The sequence below is a fragment of the Urtica dioica genome, chromosome 4 (genome assembly GCF_054948205.1).
Source record: "Urtica dioica subsp. dioica isolate 48M chromosome 4, U.dioica_male_clone48M_v1_H2, whole genome shotgun sequence".
NCBI lineage: Eukaryota > Viridiplantae > Streptophyta > Magnoliopsida > Rosales > Urticaceae > Urtica > Urtica dioica.
In genome coordinates, this window is record NC_142759.1 from 18,907,318 (window position 1) to 18,927,442 (window position 20,125).

At 42.0% G+C, this 20,125-nt stretch overlaps 2 protein-coding genes across 2 annotated transcripts; one reads left to right on the forward strand and one right to left on the reverse strand.

Annotated features, from left to right (window-relative positions):
* Positions 1 to 4,118: 4,118 nt before the first annotated feature.
* Positions 4,119 to 6,785, reverse strand: PRMT10 (protein arginine methyltransferase 10). The gene is made up of 7 exons (XM_089610294.1): positions 6,459 to 6,785; positions 5,903 to 6,095; positions 5,704 to 5,809; positions 5,271 to 5,460; positions 4,922 to 5,107; positions 4,753 to 4,836; positions 4,119 to 4,590 (listed from the first exon to the last, which is right to left on the reverse strand). Exons 1-7 carry the CDS (start codon positions 6,657 to 6,659, stop codon positions 4,414 to 4,416), a joined length of 1,137 nt encoding a protein of 378 aa, XP_089466420.1. The 5' UTR covers positions 6,660 to 6,785; the 3' UTR covers positions 4,119 to 4,413.
* Positions 6,786 to 18,620: 11,835 nt separating this feature from the next.
* On the forward strand, positions 18,621 to 19,825 carry LOC149401005 (uncharacterized). Its single transcript, XM_089610575.1, has 4 exons — positions 18,621 to 18,899; positions 19,003 to 19,085; positions 19,202 to 19,637; positions 19,733 to 19,825. Exons 1-4 carry the CDS (start codon positions 18,621 to 18,623, stop codon positions 19,823 to 19,825), a joined length of 891 nt encoding a protein of 296 aa, XP_089466701.1.
* Positions 19,826 to 20,125: the final 300 nt, after the last annotated feature.

Consider the following 20,125-nt stretch of genomic DNA (forward strand, 5'->3'; position numbering starts at 1 on the left):
TACGTAATCATACGTAATTATTTGAGAATTCTCCCATCGCTTCACCCGTGTCGTGTTAATTCGTGGTAGGACGTTCAGCGCTAATCCGTATTAATTGGTGTTAATTCGTATTAATTAATTTGGTGTTAATTCGTGTTAATTCATGTTAATTCGGTTTATTTTTGTTGATTGATGTTGGTTTGAGATTAGTATTGATTGTTGTTGGTTTGAAATTAGAGTTGATTTGTGAAATTAGTGTTGATTTGTATTAGATTGTGTATATGTTGTCATGAAAAATGTTGAAAATGTCGGGTACTGAAATTATTCACATTAAAGAAAGAAACTCGTAAAGAATTTAGTCTGTTGATTGTTGTTAGTGGTGATTGTTGTTGGTTTGAAATTAGTGTTGAAATTAGTCGTAATTTTAGTTGAAATTAGTATTTAAATCTGTGGATTTATGTTGATTTGAAAATTAGTGTTGATTTGTGAAATTAGTGTTGGTTTGTGTTGATTTGAAATTAGTGTTGAATGTCTTTGGAATCTGTTAGTTTGTGTTGATACGTGTTGATTTGTATTGATTTGTTGTTAAATTTGTTGACTTGTGTTGATTTCTATTGATTTGAAAACTAGTGTTGGTTTGTGTTAATTTGTATTGATTTGTGAGTTAGTGTTGAAATGTCGTTGGAATCTGTTAATTTGTGTTAAAATGTGTTTATTCGTATTAATTTTGATTTTTATTTGTAGGAGAATTGGTGACTCTGTGTCTCCGGTCGGAGAATTGGCGGTTTGAGACGGATAGACAGCGAAGATCATCGAAAAATTGACTTGGCGTTGAAGACCAGCGGTGAAGATCTCGTAATATCTTTAGAGATTTTTTTTTTAATCTATTAATGAAACATTTATTGTAATATTTTTCATTAATTTATTTATTCTTGTTAACTAATTTATATTTGTTATTATAGTCTATTTATGTTGGTTAATGTGATTAATTGGTTAGCCCACAAAATAAACTAAACATTGACTATGTTACCAATTTCATGTTTCAAATTAATTGACTAGTGTTAGGCCGTCTTTTTCTTATGGTAAAAACGACGCCCCAATCGCAAAAACGACGTTACAATATAAAATGGCAGTTTAGTCAAACACGCATGACTAAAAAACCAAGCATCAACCAAGCAAGCATCAACCAAGCTTCAACCAAGCATCAACCAAGCATCAAGCACCGGTTTCTTTTCCTATAAATAATTCACTCATTCTCAACTCAAAGGGACAACAAAAGAGAATCCCCCGAACTAAAAAAAAAAACTCTCTAAACCCCAGAGACTCTCAACCCCAGAATTCACTCAGCCAAATACTCTCACAACTCAAGAGGACTCCGAACTCAGAACTCATTCCGAACTAAAGGAGAAAAAGGTCTAGGATTCACACCGAACTCATAATACACTAAACCCCAAAAAATTCCACTCTAAACTCTGGAATAGAGTCTGAACCGAGAATCCCCTGAACTACGTCATGACCTTATCCCGCAAAGCGGGTACGTAGGCAGCTCACGAAGAGCACGGTCACGCCCCCCCAGGCGAGCTCCCTCCAGGCAGGGGCGACCCCCAGGCGAGCTCCTTCCAGGCAGGGCGACCTCCAGGCGAGCTCGACCCCCCAGGCGAGCTCCCTCCAGGCAGGGCGACCTCCAGGCGAGCTCGACCTCCAGGCAGGGCGACCTCCAGGCGAGCTCGACCTCCAGGCCAGACTCGACCTCCAGGCGAGCTCGACCCCCCCAGGCGAGCTCAACCTCCAGGCAGGGGCGATCTCCAGGCGAACTCGACCCCCCCAGGCGAGCTCACCCTCCAGGCAGGTGCGACCTCCAGGAGCGCTCGACCCCCCCCCCCCCCCCCCCCCCCCCCAGGCGAGCTCCCTCCAGGCAGGGGCGACCTCCATGCGAGCTCCCTCCAGGCAGGGCGACCTCCAGGCGAGTTCGACCTCCAGGCAGGGCGACCTCCAGGCGAGCTCGACCTCCAGGCCAGACTCGACCTCCAGGCGAGCTCGACCCCTCAGGCGAGCTCCCTTCAGGCAGGGCGACCTCCAGGCGAGCTCGACCTCCAGGCCAGACTCGACCTCCAGGCGAGCTCGACCCCCCCAGGCGAGCTCAACCTCCAGGCAGGGGCGATCTCCAGGCGAACTCGACCCCCCCAGGTGAGCTCACCCTCCAGGCAGGTGCGACCTCCAGGAGCGCTCGACCCCCCAGGCGAGCTCAACCTCCAAGCCGAGCTCGACCCCCCAGGCGAGCTCAACCTCCAGGCGAGCTCGACCCCCCTAGGCGAGCTCGACCTCCAGCCAGGGTCGACCTCCAAACCGAGCTCGACCACTAGGCGAGCTAGACCCCCGGGCGAGCTCGACCTCCAGACGAGCTCGACCTCCAGACGAGCTCGACCACTAGGCGAGCTAGACCCCCAGGCGAGCTCGACCTCCAGACGAGGTCGACCACCAGAGCTCGACCTCCGGGCGAGCTCGACCTCCGGGCGAGCTCAACCTCCCAGCAGGCCCGACCTCCAGGCGAGCTCGACCCCCAGGCAAGCTCGACCCTCTAGTCGAGCTCAACCTCCAGACGAGCTCGACCCTCCAGGCGAGCTCGACCTCCAGCCAGGTTCGACCCTCCAGGCGAGCTCGACCTCCAGCCAGGTTCGACCCCCAGGCGAGCTCAACCTCCAGACGAGCTCGACCCCCCAGGCGAGCTCAACCTCCAGACGAGCTCGACCATCCAGGCGAGCTCGACCCCCAGGCCAGGAATCAAAGACGAAGAACGCATTCCCGACGAAGAAGAAGGCAAAACATTGTTTCCCTCTTTACGATTCTAAGATCCTCTGAAGCTCCTGGACGATTTGGGCTTTGCCCCGAACTTCCTTGAGCCCTTTGGACTCTCGAAAAGTAATTTGGGCCGATCCAATACTAGGCACGTGACTATTCCAGGCACGCCACGTGTCCTCAAATGTTAAATCCAAAAAACGGCTTAACAACTAGTATACTCTAACTCCCTTGTTTTATTCGTAAGAATGTTGGATCGTGCAGACACACCTTAAATCGATGTTCCTTTTCGACGTTTTTTCTTTCACCGTGAACAAATTAAAAAACCATTCATAAATAAAAAAATCAAGAAAGAAAAATATATCTATATAGAAGAAGGAACTAGAGAATGAAGGGCATTATTATCATAAAATAGACATTAAAACCAGCCCAAACGCTCTGTCTCCGATGTTGAACAAAAGCCTATTACAGTGAAAGTGGATGAGAGAAAAGCCAAAGAACGAAACCGCATAGAACCAAAACCAAAGGAATTGCATGGATGATATTTTCCTGGGGCAGCTTCTGGAGACCGATCTCCTTCTTGGCGGCTTCGGAGTCTGAATATTTCATCGGCGAGACGTTGATCAAGAACTCCTCGACAGCTCGAGAATTGCTTGGAGACCTATGCATTTGATAGGGATGACTTTTGTGAGCACGGACGCTTCAAGTAAGGTTGAAAGTTGTATTCCTGATGATCTTATATATGCTCTAAAGTTGGCGTGCTTATTGCTTATTCCTACGCAAGACTTATTAGAGCAATTTCCATGGTGATTAATATACAAGCATGTGATGCGTTTGCCATCAAAGTCAAACACAATTAGTTTACATTATAAGATTCCTTATTTTGATGGGTTTATGAATGACTATTAAAGCAAAGAAAGAAGTCAGATACGAAATAAGAGAGTTATGGAAGAGAGAATTCTTTACTTGTTCCCTAATCTATGTTCAAGCTTTTAAAATAGTTCCCAATATATTAGGTACAAAATCATAAATCCCTTTGAATATTACGTTCTCTAGAGTCCAGACACATTTCCCTTTTTTTTTTTTTTTTTGAAATATTATGCTCTTGTATCTAGCAACGTTTGAGAATAAATAATAATTAAGGATTTGAGCAACAACCGGGAAAAAAAAAAAAAAAAAAAAAAGGGGGAAGCAAAAGCTTCAAAACTTGTCTACAACCATAAATAAATGGAAGCAAAATATATTTTCTGCTAAGATTGGTTAAACATAGTTTACATTATACAAAATCCCTGAAGATATTTTTTCCGAGCAAAATACAACGATGAATAAATAAAAGCAAAAAATTTCAACACCCAAATCGTCATAAATAAACAGAAGCAAAATATATTTTCTGCTAAGATTGGTTATATATAGTTTACATTATACAAAATCCCTGAAGATATTTTTTCCGAGGTCACACAAAATACAACCATGAATAAATAAAAGCAAAATTTTTCGACACACTGAAAATAATCGAGTAACCGTTATAAGGTCAGCCTAATTCATTTCAACAAAACATCATACGATAAAGACTTAATGAATTTACCCTTAATTTAATCAAAGTTTTGCAGAACAGAGTGTCTGGTCGAGCTTTCTTTCTCACTCAATGGAGAACTTATTCCTGAAATTCGGAATCAGGTTTCCAGACAATGGTTGAATCTCACATCCAAATTCAACTTCCATTAGCCGATGATTCTCGTTCGAGCGGGTCATCAAAAACGATATGCCCATCTTGTCCCCTCTGCTCACACAATATGGAGGATGGAGAAGAAAGACCTATGCAATCATACACACCAAAAACATCTAAATACATGATAAAATTAAAACGAAAAAAGCAAAGCAAAAGTAGATGTTTTGTTTAGTTTAGAAACGGAGTTACTGATGAAAGAATATTGCACTGTTGTTATAGTAAGACTTTATTAAGTCAACTCTTCTCACCTGTTGACCCCAATGCGTTCCATCGTTCTCACTAGGTCCAGTGGTCAACTCAACTTCTTGCTGAGCCGGGTCCTCTTTTCTCCCCTAGAGAAGGTTAAAAACAAGCCCGTCAAATATTATAACGATTGAGACACGAAAAGCAAAATAAAACAGTTGAAGACCCACTTACTCGAAAATGAACATCAAACCATCCTGCGAACCCACAGAACCTCGTGTTATCAAGAGTTATGGAAGATTCAAAATTTGATTTCACTTCAAGAATTTCGTCCACTGTGGCAGTCAGACAATCGATCTCCTTTACAATCCCTGCAGTCCCTATCACTTGATTTGGGTGAAGATTGTTCCACAAAGACGTCTGCACAAAGTGTTTTTTACATGCTTTAAATTACTCTGAAAAATCTCGCTCCAGGTGAGATTATATGAAGATAAATAAATAGCCATATTTGCATTCTCATGAACAGCATCAACAATTGAAATTGACGATAGAAGTGATTTTTTAAAGAAAACATAGAAATTACCTGTAGATAGTACTTTTTTTGTTCCTCGGCGAAGGGCTTTGACAGAACGCCCATGTCAACACCATAAGACTTTTGTGTATCATCTACAAAATTGTACCAGTCTGACATAGATGATTCAAAATCACCTTTTTTTTGCTCCCCCTGTCCAGACCTGATCGGTGCCACCCACATTCGAGCATGACTTGGGTACCTATTACACCGAATTTCGTTGGGTCATATTCTCATTCTCAATCCTCAAAAAACATATACTTCCTCACCAATAAGACATGTTGTGAATAGAATAGACAAGTAAAATTCCCATGATAATGAATTTTACATGTAAGAAAAACATCAACTCACGCCATGGCATATACAATTTTGCAATATTTGGGAATGATTTGAATAATAAACCCATCAAATGCAAAAACATAAACGGACATGTGAGTTTGCTTACATTACGCCAGTTGGCTTCAACCAGCGGTCACGAGCGCAAATGACTGAGTCAAACATAGACTCGCGGAGGAGAAAATACCCCATCCACTCGGAGATAATCACATCGACTACACATGTATATATATAACCCGAGAAAAAAATGTCAAACCCCCATAATGTCATAACCTAATTATATCGAAAGAGGATAAGAAAAAGTTTACCCTTCTCTGGAAGATTAATGTCCTCGACCGAGCCCTCGATCACTTCGACCACATTCTCGACCTTGTTTGCTTTCACGAGCACACGAGCGTGTTCTGCCATTTTTGTGGCTTCCACGGCGTAAACCTTCCTTGCTCCGGCCTGAGCCGACCATATCGCAAGGATTCCACTGCCGGTTCCAACATCCAACACAACCTTTTTTCCCATAAAACACACAAGAAAATAACCCATCAAATTAGTATCCACTACTCTCTAGACATAGTTTTCACGAAATCCGTATTGCAATAGTGAAGAACCAAACTTTCCAAAAACATTCAGATAAAGGTACCAATACCATGTTTCTTCAGATATTTCAGGAAAACTATTTTTATATAGTAACTTCTAAACACCGTTCTGAAATTTACTCTCCAAGAAATGGGTATCGCATAGGTAAAGAACCAAACTTAGCAAAATTATTTTTAATTTTTCTTCGCACATAACGTAAAACCATTTATACAAAGTTAAAAGAAAGCGAATCTTCAGAGTTCCAGAGGGAGAGAGATTGTTTTGATTTCAGACCTTGCCTTCGAAGTGGTGTTTGTTTTGGAAGATTGAGTTGTAATAAGAGTCCATGCGAACGCGATCGCAGAGCATCTCCTTCTGGTGGTAGAGGTAAGCGTATGTGCAGAAATACTGCGCGAAATCGACGCCCTTGTCCACCGCCATTGGCGGCCCAGCTCCGCCGCTTCTTCCGCCGCCATTGTTCGTGAAGCTACCCATGCTATTCCTTTAGGAGAGAAAGAGAGAGACAATTGTGTGTTCGTTTTTAGGGTTTTAGAAAGAATAGTGGTCACGGTTGGTTTTATATTATTACTACCGTTGGTCTTTTGCTTCCTTCTTCTTACTTCTCCTCGTTTTGTTTGTAGGGTTTATGACATTTAAAACAAATAATTAAATTCTTTACAAACAAAATAATGTATCAAACGTATCCCTTCGATTTTAGTCAACTGTTGCGTTTATAACTTTATACCCTATATTTTTAAGGGCCATTTTGAAGAATAGTGGCTCGACAATAATAAGAGGTACTAGCTCATGTTTTATTTTATTTAGTAAATAGTTCAATTTTAATAGACTACCTAAATTATCCTTATTATTCACCACCTCTCTTAATACTAACCCATTCTCTCTCACCGTCACCCCAAACCTCTACGACGACGACTCCTCCACCACATATGTCGCCGCCACGCCCTCCTGCTCCGAGACTGCTGACTCTCCGAGATTTCGGCGACCGAGCTCGCTCATCTCCCGAGACTGCTGACTTTCTGCCTCGAGTCAAACCGGTTCGACGGAGGCCTCGACGAATCCTCGCCGCAGAAAAAGAAGAAGAGAAAGAAAAATCTCTGATTTTGTTGATTCACTGTAAATTCGCGAATAAGTTAATTTAATTAACATACTGGAGTGAGATATGTTAATTAATTAACTGATTCGTGAAGGATTTGAAATTCACAAAAAATTTACAAAAATAAGAACTTAAGTCAATTGATATTCAAAGCATTCAATTAGTTAACCTAATTCTTAATTCAATCATTTAGTAAATTAACTTTACTCACAAAAAAATCAGAACCTAAGCTAATATTCAACCAATAAGTTACTTAATTAACCTAAGTCACTCCAGTACGTTAATTAAATTAACCTATTCGCGAAAGGAAGTGAGGGCATTATGGTTTTAGCCGAATATATGGGCTATTTGCTTAATAAAATGAAACTTTGACTATTCCCATAATAAGAATGATAAATTTGACTAGTTACAACAAATTTCGCTATTTTTAATAATATCGTATGTATTACTCGTTTTACTGTTAATGATTTACATAACCCTTAAGTCATTTTAATATGTCACATATATTTTCAATTGACTTTTTGCTTAAAAAATTTGAGAATGATGCAAATAGTATTTTATGATGCAACATTTTCTAAATAGCATATTATTTTAAATCCTTTCCGAAATGGAGTTTATATTAAAAATAAAATAAATTAATACATATAGTTAAATGATTGAAAGTGTTAAATTATATATTGTATTTTTTATCATTTATCTTGAAAATCCTATTATATTCGCACTATCTTATAGTTTTTGCTTTTGACTTACTCATTTATTAGTCTTATATTTTGAGATATCACCACTTGCTTAAATTTTATTGCTTCAGCTTGAAACTAAGCCACTCATACCTAAATTTTATAGGCATTCTATAAGTTTAAACAATGGTGTTTTTTTTACATTTTTTTGTTTGAGATATATATATATATATATATATATATATATATATATATATATATATATATATATATATTGTAAACTATGTGTGGATTAGTATAATTTGTTTATACATTTGCTTAGGGTTACAGAATTAATTTATTTAAAAATTTCATTAAAAATTGTTTATGGAGTTTAAAGGGTTATTAAGTTATATAGTCACACGGTTATAGTGAATTAGCCCACCTTTCATTAATTTCTTGTAAATAACCAAGTTAACTTATTAACAGATTAGTAAAAGACTTATTTAATCCAGCCAAACATGTAAAAAATGTAGTTAATAGGCTGTCACGTATGCAAGTTGGCTATTTACAAAGTATTTACCAAAGGTTGGCTAATTTACAATTCTTATAGTTTAGGTGGCCTACGTAGCCAATTTTTTGGAGTTTAAATGTTATAAATAGTTTAAAAGTTTATTAGCAGTTTGTTTAGGGTATATAAAATATTATGCAAGAAATTGTTTTTACTTATCATATTTATTTTTCATATTTTTAGATGAAAATGACAACAAGTAATTCATTATTTAAAAAAGAAATAAAAAGTAGTTGAACTTCAGCTACCAACAACATCTATATGAAACACTTAAGTTATGTGATATTTTAATAGTCTATCATCACCTCAATTTCAATTTCTAATTCTGCTCCTAATGGCTTATACCTTAGGTCAAACCCAGACCCTTCAATGATCTCGGTTTGATCCGGTGCTTTTTCAAAAAAGGTCGGGCCAGTCCAGAACCTCTAATATAGAGGGTCGGGCCACCGAGCCAGTTAGTCTACAGGTGACCCGGTCGAAATTGACATCACTAACTCCAATAAAGAGCTAATGAAAAAAATCGAAAAGAAAGAAAGAGGGAGAGTAATACTTGTCTAATTAATGCATATAGAAATTTATAATTCCTTGTTACAAGATAGAGACGTAGTTAGCGAACTTTATATTTGTAGTGGCCTAGATGGTTAGATAACGCCCTCTTAATTATTCATGAGTGAGTAGCGTTAAAAAAGGCGCGATTGTAATACAAATTCAATTTGAGCGCTCCATAAATAGTGGAGCTTCCCCTTGTGGAGTAACCTTCGTGTAAGGTATGGACACTCTGTAACAAATGGGGTCACCTAAATGTGACGGAGGAAGAGGACGTGGTGGTCTCGGTTGATGACGAAGCTTTGGAGGACGGACGAATAGAAGTGGGCTCCCTACTCTTGGGGAAGCTGATGACGGACAAGAACTACAACAAGAAGGCTCTAAAAGTGATTATAGGGAACCTTTGGAATGTAAAAGCTGGACTGTAAATCGTCGAGATTCAGAACTCGATTCTGAAGTTCAGTTTTGGTTTGGCCGAAGACAAGAAACTAGTGATGGACAATGAACATTGGTTGTTCGACAAGGCTCTGTTGAGACTGTTCGACCCGGCTGAAGAAGCCTCATTTCTCCTGGGACAGTACACATGTGTGAGGTTCTGGACTCAGATCCACGGACTCCCATTGATTGCGATGATGGAAATGATGATAAAAATGCTTGGTAGTCAGATTAGGAAGGTCTTGAATGTGGATACAGATTGGAGTGGAAGGATTTATAATTGTTTCATCCGGGTTCATGCCGTGGTTGATATCACTAAGCCTCTTCGACGGGGTATCGTCATTTAGTTGGGGAAAAATGTGGAGAAGACTTAGTACGCCGTCAAGTTTAAAAGTATTCTGATCTTCTACTTCCATTGCGTATTGGTGGGCCACCAGTGGGAGAATTGCATGGCGAGCCGTGCTCCAACTGAAATTCCCGAGGAGGGATATGGGTGTGGTTTGTTCTTATCCGAGATGGCGCCTAATCGATTCGTGGTGCCGGTGTTCTGATGTGCGGGTATTCATAAGAAGAGCAAAAGGAAGAATGTAGGAAATTCTGATCAACTGGTGACCGGAGATGCTAGCTCCCAGGATAAACCAAAGAAGGTGAGGATGAATGCACAACGCTGTTAAAGGAGCAATTGAAGTCGGCGGGGTTGCCGAGCCAATCAGAGGAGGATGCCTCACCCAAGTCGAATAAACGCTCAAGCATTAATGGGACTCCGAGTCCCAGCGATTGCACGAGTTCTGAGAATGGTATTTTTGTTTCCCCTCTGCCAGGTGGGAACACGAAGGAAACAACAAATAACCCTATGCGACATGTGGATCCGGACTTCAAAGAAAAGATGGACTTTTTAAGTGCAAAGCCCAAATATCCTCATGTCCTAATGCCAACGAGAATAGAGGTGGTGTGGATGCTTTGGGCTTGATGCACAAGCCCTCTGGTTTGGGCCTCCATAAGTTCATGGTGAATAATTTGGACCCAAGCATCTTCAAGTCCGATCTCATCCCCCATCATTGTGACGCTGCGATATCCAAAGGGGGAAAAATCGATCCCACTTCAACGTTGCACTCTTAAAACACTCCTGCCCTACGCTCAAAAGATCACGACTTGGTTTCATGGTGGACGCCCCCTTAATAATTATGAGAATGAAGGCTCGCCTGGTCCCCCCAAAGCGACTCTGATTGCCCAGGTTAATGGCGGTTCGACAAGGCCTCGCGTCCCGTGGTCGTGGAGTGACGCTGGAGATCCCAAGACAAAGGCGTTCGTGTTTGGGACCCCCAAGGCTTGCGAACAGAAAGATGGGAACCAGCAGGCTCGAGTGAAGGTCTTAGAACTAGCTCATGGAAGATAGTGGCTCGAGCTCTGGGAAGATTTCGAGTAGAAGATATAAAGCTGATGGAGAAGGCCTAAAGGGGAGATATGTTTAACTAGGAACTCGAGGATTGTTTTGGCATAAAAGATGCTCGACTGATGAATCCGAGCTCTGATATTACTGGCCATGCCAGTTTTGACTCCCGTACTTTTGTGGAATTCTAGAGGCGACCGCAAGAGCTTGTCATTGTTGCCTCTTCCCCAACAATATCCTTGACATTTATGATTCAGATGATTTGGCTTAGTACCTCTCCGAAGTTAAAGCGGCGCCCCACAGTGATGAATGTCACTGGGCGCAATGATTTCTGTAATTTGGAACGTCCAGGGGTTATAAGGATCCAATGGCGATAAATAGAAGGCATTTTTGGGAGCTCACTAGAAGAGTCATGGGCTCGTTCATTGGTCGTGGCTTATTGGAGGGGACCTCAACGAGGTAATGGAGAAATAAGAAGCTTGATGGTAGAAGGACGAGAGACCCATATCTTCTTGAGTCATTCCGTCAATTGTTAGAAGATTGCGAGCTTTCGAATCTCAGGTTCAAAGGGGCTAATTCCACGTGGTAGCGTAGCGCTTCTCCGGAGAGTATCCAAGAGGGATTGGATAAGTGCCTTGCGAACCCAGAGTGGGCTGCCATGTTCCCGACGGCCAAAATGTTTCACCTTGAGTATTGGAACTCGGATCAGAGACCGATTCTCTCATCTACTCCTAGTGGGAGAAGGGCCATTAATCCTAGGAACCCTAAACCTTTCTTCTTCAAAAAGGTATGGTGCGAGAAGGAGGAATGTGTTGCGATGATCCGGAACGCGTGGGAGGATAGTAGCATGTGGGCTGCCTTTCCGGTGCTCCTTGAGTCTCTTCGGCGTTGAAAGAGTAGCCTTGATAGATGAAGAGTCAGTTGAAGGCGAGGAGTGAGAGGCAAAAAAAAGTGGTTCGTATAGCCGGCGAGGAAAGATCCGGAGCTGCCCGGGTAGACTTGAGTCGTGAGCAACGCCAACTTGACGCTCTCCTTGAAAAAGATCAAAAATATTGGAGACAAATGAGTAGAATGACATGGATGAGATGTGGAGACAAGAGCACGACTCTTTGTCATTGCAAAGCGTCGGCGAGAAAGAAGAGAAATGACATATGTTGTCTCTTTGATGATTTGTGGTCTTAGAGACAGGGGATGTGGGGGTTGAGGATGTAATCTCCTCCTATTTTGGAAAAATCTTCACGTCTTCAAGGCCGAGCCCGGAATGCATCGAGGCTGCCTTTGAGGGAGTCGTTTCGAAATTCACGCCCGCGATGAACGAGGAGTTGATTCGCCCATTTGAAGGAGAAGAAGTGAAGAATGTGCTTTTCAAGATAGGGGCTATCAAAGCGTCGGGGAGAGATAGTTTTCCGACTCTTTTCTACCAAAGACATTGGGACGTGATCGGGGAGCTCATCACAAATGTTTGATTGGGTATCTTCAACGAGGGGAAACCCGTCTCGGATATTAACGACATGGTCATCACTTTAATCCCTAAGGTGGAAAATGCATAAAATGTTAGTGATTTTCGATCCATTAGCCTTTGTAATGTGATCTATAAAGTGGTGTCTCGATGTCTTGTGATGAGATTAAAGGTGCACATGGAGGAGATTATTGCGGAGAATCAAGGGGCGCTAGTTGGGGGACGACAAATATTCGACAACGTGAGGTTTGCTTTGAAGTGATCTACACCATGAAGAGAGGCAGATTTGAGAACAGAGAATTTGCAGCTCTCAAAATCGACATGGCCAAGGCCTATGACCGGGTGGAGTGGTCATCCCTTAAGGCCATGATGTTGAAGTTAGGGTTCGATGGTGCGTGGGTAAATAAAATAATGAGATGTGTGGCGTCAGTTAGCTTCTCGTTCAACATCAATGGGGTGGTGAGAGGACATGTGGTCCCTCAATGGGGGCTTCGCCAAGGGGACCTTCTTTCTCCGTTTCTCTTCCTCTTTTGCTCAGAATGTCTCTTGTGCCTTCTAAGGGAGGAGGAAAATAGGGGGAGCATCAATGGGTTAGGATTCGGTCGGAATGACCACTTGTTCTTCGCCAACGATAGCCTCATCCTTTTCCGGGCTAGCATGAAAGAATGTGACGCGGTGGCGGGCTGCCACTCGACTTACTCGACGACATCAGGACAAGTCATCAACTTCTCTAAATCCGAGATATGATATGGGTGCGATGCCCCAGAGAAAGTGAAAGACATAATCGCTACGCGTCTTGGAGTAGTCGTCACTAATTGCCACCAATGTTATCTGCCGAGAATGTCAATATTATTTCGTTAGATAATATTATCTTATTAGTTAGAGGATTAGTTAGAGTTCCTATTTTTTCTACGTTAGTTCATATTGTTTAGTTTGTTGATATCTCATGCTTGTATATATAAATTCCGAGTATTCTAATAAAGAAATCATTCCCGGAAATTGGTTTCTTTCTGCCTTTATGGTATCAGAGCCAATATCGCTAAAACCACCGATGATACCTTGGGTATCGATTCAACGGGTTCTACTCGTTCATCCTCAATCACCCTAAACACTGAATCCTTCCAAAATATATCCATCACTTCTCACAAGTTGAATGGAAATAATTTCTTGCAATGGTCACAGTCTGTGAAGCTGTTTATTCGCGGACGGGGAAAATTCGGCTATCTCTCAGGCTCCATTACAAAACCTGCCAAGGACGAAGAATCAGAGAGATGGGAGGCAGAAAACTCGACGATTATGTCCTGGCTAATAAATTCAATGGAGCCGAGTGTAGGTAGAACCTATCTCTTCCTTCCTACGGCTCATGACATTTGGAATGCTGTGAACGAGACCTACTCAGATCTTGGGAACGCAGGACAATGGTTTGAGCTAAAAACTCGATTGTGAAGGCTGAAACAAGGAGAAAAAACCGTCACCGAATACTACACCGACCTCAAGACCTTGTGGCAAGAGGTAGACATGTTCAACGACTATGAATGGAGCTGTCCCAAAGATCGTGCTCTATTCCAGAAAATGGTGGAAAAGGAACGCGTCTTCGAGTTCCTTGTTGGCCTTAACAAGGAATTGGATGAGGTCAGAGGGCGTCTTCTTGGTCGTGATCCATTACCGAGCACAAGGGAAGTCTTCTCCGAAGTCAGAAGAGAGGAGAGTCGGCGGACAGTCATGCTCGGTCAGTCACCAGCCGCAATAGAATCTTCAGCCTTGTTCTCTGGTCAGCCACCACGTCGCAACGATCGTCGAAACGACAGAGACCGACCGATCTACGAGCACTGCAACAAGCCTGGACACACTAAAGCTTAGTGTTGGAAGCTACATGGGAAGACAGCAGACTCCTCACCATTCAATCAGACTCCACGCGATGCAAAGGGATTCCATGCCTCATCAGAAGAACCAAGATCTTCTTCTCAAGAGCCGAAACCATCCTCAGAGCAGTCTGCCTTCAGCAAAGAACAGCTAGAGCAATTGTATCAACTCATGAGTTCTCATTCAATCTCCAACACTCCTAACCCATCATCTTATATTGCTTCTTCATCACTAGCCAAGAAAGGTACATATCCTACAGCTTTCACAGCCAGTTCTAAGTCAAATCCTTGTATCATAGATTCAGGAGCAATTGACCACATGACCGATAGTTCTTCCATATTTTCATCCTATTTTCCATTATCTGGTAATCTGAAAGTCAAAATCGCTGATGGTTCACTAACCTCTATAGCTGGAAAAGGCTCTATCACTATTTCACCATCTCTTACCTTGATAAATGTTCTACATGTCCCAAAACTATCTTGCAATCTCATCTCAGTTAGTCGTATTATTGATGACTGCAAATGTATTGCTACAGTAACCTTAGCCGGATTTGAATTTCAAGACCCATGTTCAGGGAAGATGATTGGCAATGCTAAGGAGGTTGATGGACTCTATCACTTGGTCACGGAAAATCCTTCGAATAAACAAGTTCAGAAACCAAGATGTTTTACTACCTTGTCTTGTGAGAATGAAATAATGTTGTGGCATTATAGGTTAGGCCATCCTAGTTTTAATTACTTGAAATATTTGTTCCCAAATCTTTTCAAAAATAAAGATGTGTATTATTTTCAGTGTGAAGTTTGTCAACTTGCGAAACATCATAGATCTGTTTATCCATCTTTAAAGTATATGCCATCAAAACCTTTTTCTCTCGTGCATAGTGATATTTGGGGTCCTTCTCGAATAAAAACAGCCTCAGGGTCTAGATGGTTCATCACATTTATTGATGATCACACTAGAGCCACATGGATCTATCTCCTAAAAGAAAAATCCGAGGCAGCACATACTTCTAAAAAATTTCACTCATTGATCAATACTCAGTTTCAAACAAATATTCAAGTGCTAAGGACAGATAATGGTCGGGAATACTTTAACTCTATTCTAGGTGATTTTTTGAAACAAAAAGGAATTATCCATCACAGCTCTTGTGTTGATACTCCTCAACAGAACGAGATCGCTGAAAGAAAGAATAGACATTTATTGGAAGTGGCTAGGGCGTTACTGTTTGCTATGAATGTCCCTAATCGTTTTTGGAATGAAGCTCTTCTAACAACATCTTATTCAATAAATCGTATGCCTACTAGAGTTCTAAAGTATATCACCCCTTTGCAGGCTCTAAAAAATATGTTTCCGGATAATCGATCATTCACTGAGTTAACACCTAGAATTTTTGGTTGTATTGCTTTTGTCCATATACACGGCCAAAACAGAGGAAAACTTGATCCCCGAGCTCATAAATGCATATTTTTAGGCTTCTCACCAACTCAAAAGGGCTATAAGTGTTATGATCCTAAATCTGGAAAAACTTATGTGAGTATGGACGTAACCTTTTTTTGAAAAACAATCCTTTTTTGACAAAAACTCACTTCAGGGGGAGAGTGATTCTGAACTGCATTTTTGGGAACAAATATCTTTGCCAAAATCGGTTGAAAATAGCTCGGAGGAATCCATAAATACTCCTGTAATTAATTCTAGGATTCCACAACCTATAAATCTGCAACCTCATGAGACTCAGGTAGAAACCAACTTGGAACCACCTACTGAACTTCGTGTTTATTCGAAAAGGAGGACTCGGCCATGTGATATTCCACCGGCCACTGAGGTATGCCAAACATCGGACTCAACTGAGGTTCAAGGTACATCTTCCATTCCTTCTGTTTCTCTTCCAAATTTAGAGCCCGAAACTACAGAATTTTATGAACCTATAGCCATGCGCAAAGGTGTCCGATCATGTACCACAAAACATCCAATATCCAATTTCGTCTCTTATCATAAACTCTCACCAGATTTCAAAGCTTTTTCCACTAGGATTACTAATGATGAACTTCCGAAATTGATACATGAGGCTCTAGAGGTTCTGAGATGGAGAGAGGCTGTCTTTGAGGAGATGAAGGCCCTAAAGAAGAATGAAACTTGGGATCTGACCCAATTACCCGAAGGGAAACGGTCGGTTGGCAGCAAATGGGTGTTCACGATCAAATACAACGCAGATGGTTCGGTTGAGAGATACAAAGCGAGGCTTGTAGCACGAGGCTTCACTCAAACATATGGCCTCGACTATGAGGAAACATTCGCTCCGGTGGCCAAACTAAACACAGTGCGTGTACTACTCTCCCTTGCACCTGATCTGGATTGGTCTCTCCGACAATTTGACGTGAAGAACGCATTTCTAAACGGTGAGCTAGAGGAGGAAGTGTTTATGGAGGTCCCTCCAGGCTTTGAAGAAATGAAGAAGGATGGCCGAGTCTGCAAGTTGAAGAAATCTATATACGGCTTGAAACAATCTCCGAGAGCCTGGTTTGAGAGATTCACTAAGACTGTGAAAGAACATGGTTACTCTCAGGCTCATTCTGATCATACTATGTTCGACAAACACAATAATGGTAAAATTTCTATTTTAATTGTGTATGTAGACGACATTATTATGACAGGAGATGATACCGTAGAGCTGGACTCGCTGAAAAACTTCTTATCGAACCAGTTTGAATTCAAGGATCTAGGACCACTTAAATACTTCCTCGGGATGGAGGTAGCTAGGTTTCAAAAGGCATAGTTATCTCACAAAGGAAATATGTTCTAGATCTGTTGAAAGAAACTGGATTACTCGGGTATAAACCTGTGGCGACTCCTATTGATCCGAATCAGAAACTGAAAAAAGATGATGGTGGTGAGCCTGTGGACAAGACTCGGTATTAGCAGCTGGTGGGGAAACTAATTTATCTAGCTCATACAAGACCGGATATTGCTTTTGCAGTAAGCTTGGTTAGTCAGTTTATGCATTGTCCCTCGAAAAAAGACACCAAGGCTGTCTACAGGATTCTTCATTACTTGAAAGGGAGTCCGGGTAAAGGAATCATGTTTTCGAAGAATGGAAATAGAAGGGTCGAGATTTTCACTGATGCTGATTGGGGCGGAAGTTCAACAGATAGAAGATCTACAACTGGTTACTGCTCATTTGTGTGGGGCAACTTAGTCACTTGGCGAAGCAAGAAGCAACCAGTTGTCTCCAGAAGCAGTGCAGAGGCCGAGTTCCGAGCTATGGCTCAAGGAGTATGTGAGCTGTTATGGCTTCGAAAGATCTTGGAGAAGTTAAAAGTTGAATAAGACAAACCGATGAAGTTGTATTGTGACAACAAGTCTGCGATCAGCATTGCTCAGAATTCGGTACGTCACGACAGGACTAAGCATGTCGAAATAGATCGACATTTTATCATAGAAAGGCTGGAAAGTGGCGAGATCTGCATACCCTTTGTCCCATCTTCAGAGCAGCTTGCAGATGTTCTCACCAAAGGGCTATTCAGTACGATGTTTGAAGGATTTCTATCCAAGCTGGGAATGATCGATATCTATTCTCCAGCTTGAGGGAGGGTGTCGAGAATGTCAATATTATTTCGTTAGATAATATTAATCTGTTAGTTAGATATTTATTGTGTAAATATTAGATATTATCTGATTAGTTAGAGGATTAGTTAGAGTTCCTATTTTTTCTACGTTAGTTCCTATTGTTTAGTTTGTTCATATCTCCTGCTTATATATATAAATTCCGAGTATTCTAATAAAGAAATCATTCCCGGAAATTGGTTTCTTTCTGCCTTTATTATCTATTCACCGGTAGGAGAAAGAAAGAGTTGTTCGCATTCGCAAGGGAGAGAGTTTGGGAAGATCAAGATATGGAGAGGTATTTGGTTCTGGCACTCCGGAAGAGAGGTCCTCATCAAATTGGTTCTTCAAGCCATCTCAAGCTACGTGGCTAGTTGCTTCCGGCTCCACAAGACTCTTATTACCTATATTCATAATGCGATGGCCAAATTTTAGTGGGGCGATTGCAGTGAAGAAAGGAAGATCAATTGGTGTAAGTGGGAAGAGTTGGCCAAGAATAAGGCGGATGACGGCCTTGGCTTACCTCGAAAAGTTCAACCAAGCTCTTATTGCGAAGAGCGTGTGGCGGCTTTTACAGAGACTGGGCAACCTTGTCGAGAGTGTGTTCCGTGAGAGCTACTAACCAAGTGGCGATCTTATCGGGATGACGGTAGCTCTAATGGCTCCTCCATGTGGCGTAGCTTGGTGTGGGATAAAGAGATCCTTGAGGTGGGATCGAGATGGAAGGTTAGGGGTAGGGAATCGGTGCTCGCACAAAAGGATAGATAAATTCCTCATTCTTATAGATTTTCTCTCATTGACCCTCCCTTCATCACCGAGGACATGCGAGTTGCGAAACTCAAACTTAATGATGGAAGTTGGAATGAAGCCTTGGCCCAAGCAATGTTTGAAAGAGAAGATGCGGAGGTCATTCTTCGTATCCTGGAGAGCCGAGTCGGGGCTGCTGACATGTTACGTTGGCACTACACCAAAGATGGAAAATATTCGGTGAAGAGTAGGTATAGGGTGGCGATGTCCACTTCGGCGGTGGCTAGCTTCTTGACCCCCTCAACCTCCTCCTCGTGGTGGAACAACCTTTGGAAGCTCCCGATCCCTCCAAAGGTTAAACTCTTAGCTTGAAGGGTGTGTAAGGGTTGGATTCTGGTAAAAGCAAAGCTCGAACAAAGGAAGATTGCCGATGAAAACCACTGCCCGGTTTGCTTAGAGGGACACGAAAATGGTTACTCATGCTATTTGCGATGCCGGTAGACCCAAAAAATTTGGAAAATTGCGGGGTTCGGGGATGTGGTAAAAAATATCCGCGTGGAGGATGCCACTAGCATATTCATCTATGCCATTAACATCATCGAGGTACGTAACTTTGATTTCTTCGTGGTATTAGTTTGAGAGATTTGGAATCATAGGATCAAAGTTACTATCGGAAGTGAAAAATGGTCTCCGGAGGAGCTTGTGGAGTGGACCGGAGACTTCCTCGAAGCTTATAAGAAGGCCAACAAGGATCCCACTCCGAGAGGTACCGTTTTCGTGGCTCCAACGTGGCCTCCGCCTATAAACGGAGTTACCGTCATTAGTGTAGATGCAGCAATTGATACCCGAGACGGACGTTTTGGGACCGGGTGTGTACTCCGGGATGACTGTGGGTTTGTTATTACCTCGGAAGTTTTGGTCAACCATGTTGTTTTCTCCCCTCCTCCCCCCCGGTCTCAGGGGCTGCTCCTTGCTGAAGACCTTGGGTTGGACCGGATTGTGGTACAATCTGATTGTCTTGAAGTGGTACGCCCGATCAAGATCGGGATCATCCTGACGACGAAACTTGGTACAATCTTGAACGACATTAAGGCAAGACTCTTGAACTTTTTAGATTTTGATTTTATTTTTCTTCCACGTTCTTGTAATGTTGTCGCTCACAATTTGGCTCGCTTTGCATTGGTCAGGCTTGTCCCATGTGCTATGCGAGAGGTTTTAAGCGATCAAAGGGCTTTATTGTAACCTCGGTTTTCCTCCGCCATTTAAATGAGGGTTGTTAATGAATTTGTCCGTGGTGTTTTCTACGTTTGGTAAAAAAAAAGATAGGGACATAGTTGGCACATTAAATGTGATAAGTAATTGAATTAATTTTGACAAAAAAAAATAGATTTTACGAGATGTGTTGGCGAATGGCTAACAAAGATGAATTTGTCTCGCTAGTGGCGGCGATGATTCCTCGGCTTTGTTCCTATTACTTGTGGGAACTGCTGCATTGCCAGAGTCAACGTAGTTGAAATGCCCATACAACTTGTATATGGTTAGGGTACCGCGTCCACAACTAATACAATGGCAATTAGGGC

Bases quoted from the DNA above. Each gene is read 5' to 3' on its own strand.
- PRMT10 (XM_089610294.1), bottom strand. From the start codon at position 6,659: ATGGGTAGCTTCACGAACAATGGCGGCGGAAGAAGCGGCGGAGCTGGG. The intron at 6,096-6,458 runs GTCTGAAATCAA...ATGGGAAAAAAG, and splicing joins AACACCACTTCGAAGGCAAG to GTTGTGTTGGATGTTGGAAC. The intron at 4,837-4,921 runs GTAAGTGGGTCT...AACCTTCTCTAG, and splicing joins GGTTTGATGTTCATTTTCGA to GGGAGAAAAGAGGACCCGGC.
- LOC149401005 (XM_089610575.1), top strand. From the start codon at position 18,621: ATGCGAGTTGCGAAACTCAAACTTAATGATGGAAGTTGGAATGAAGCC. The intron at 18,900-19,002 runs GTTAAACTCTTA...CGGTTTGCTTAG, and splicing joins AGCTCCCGATCCCTCCAAAG to AGGGACACGAAAATGGTTAC. The intron at 19,638-19,732 runs GCAAGACTCTTG...TGCATTGGTCAG, and splicing joins CAATCTTGAACGACATTAAG to GCTTGTCCCATGTGCTATGC.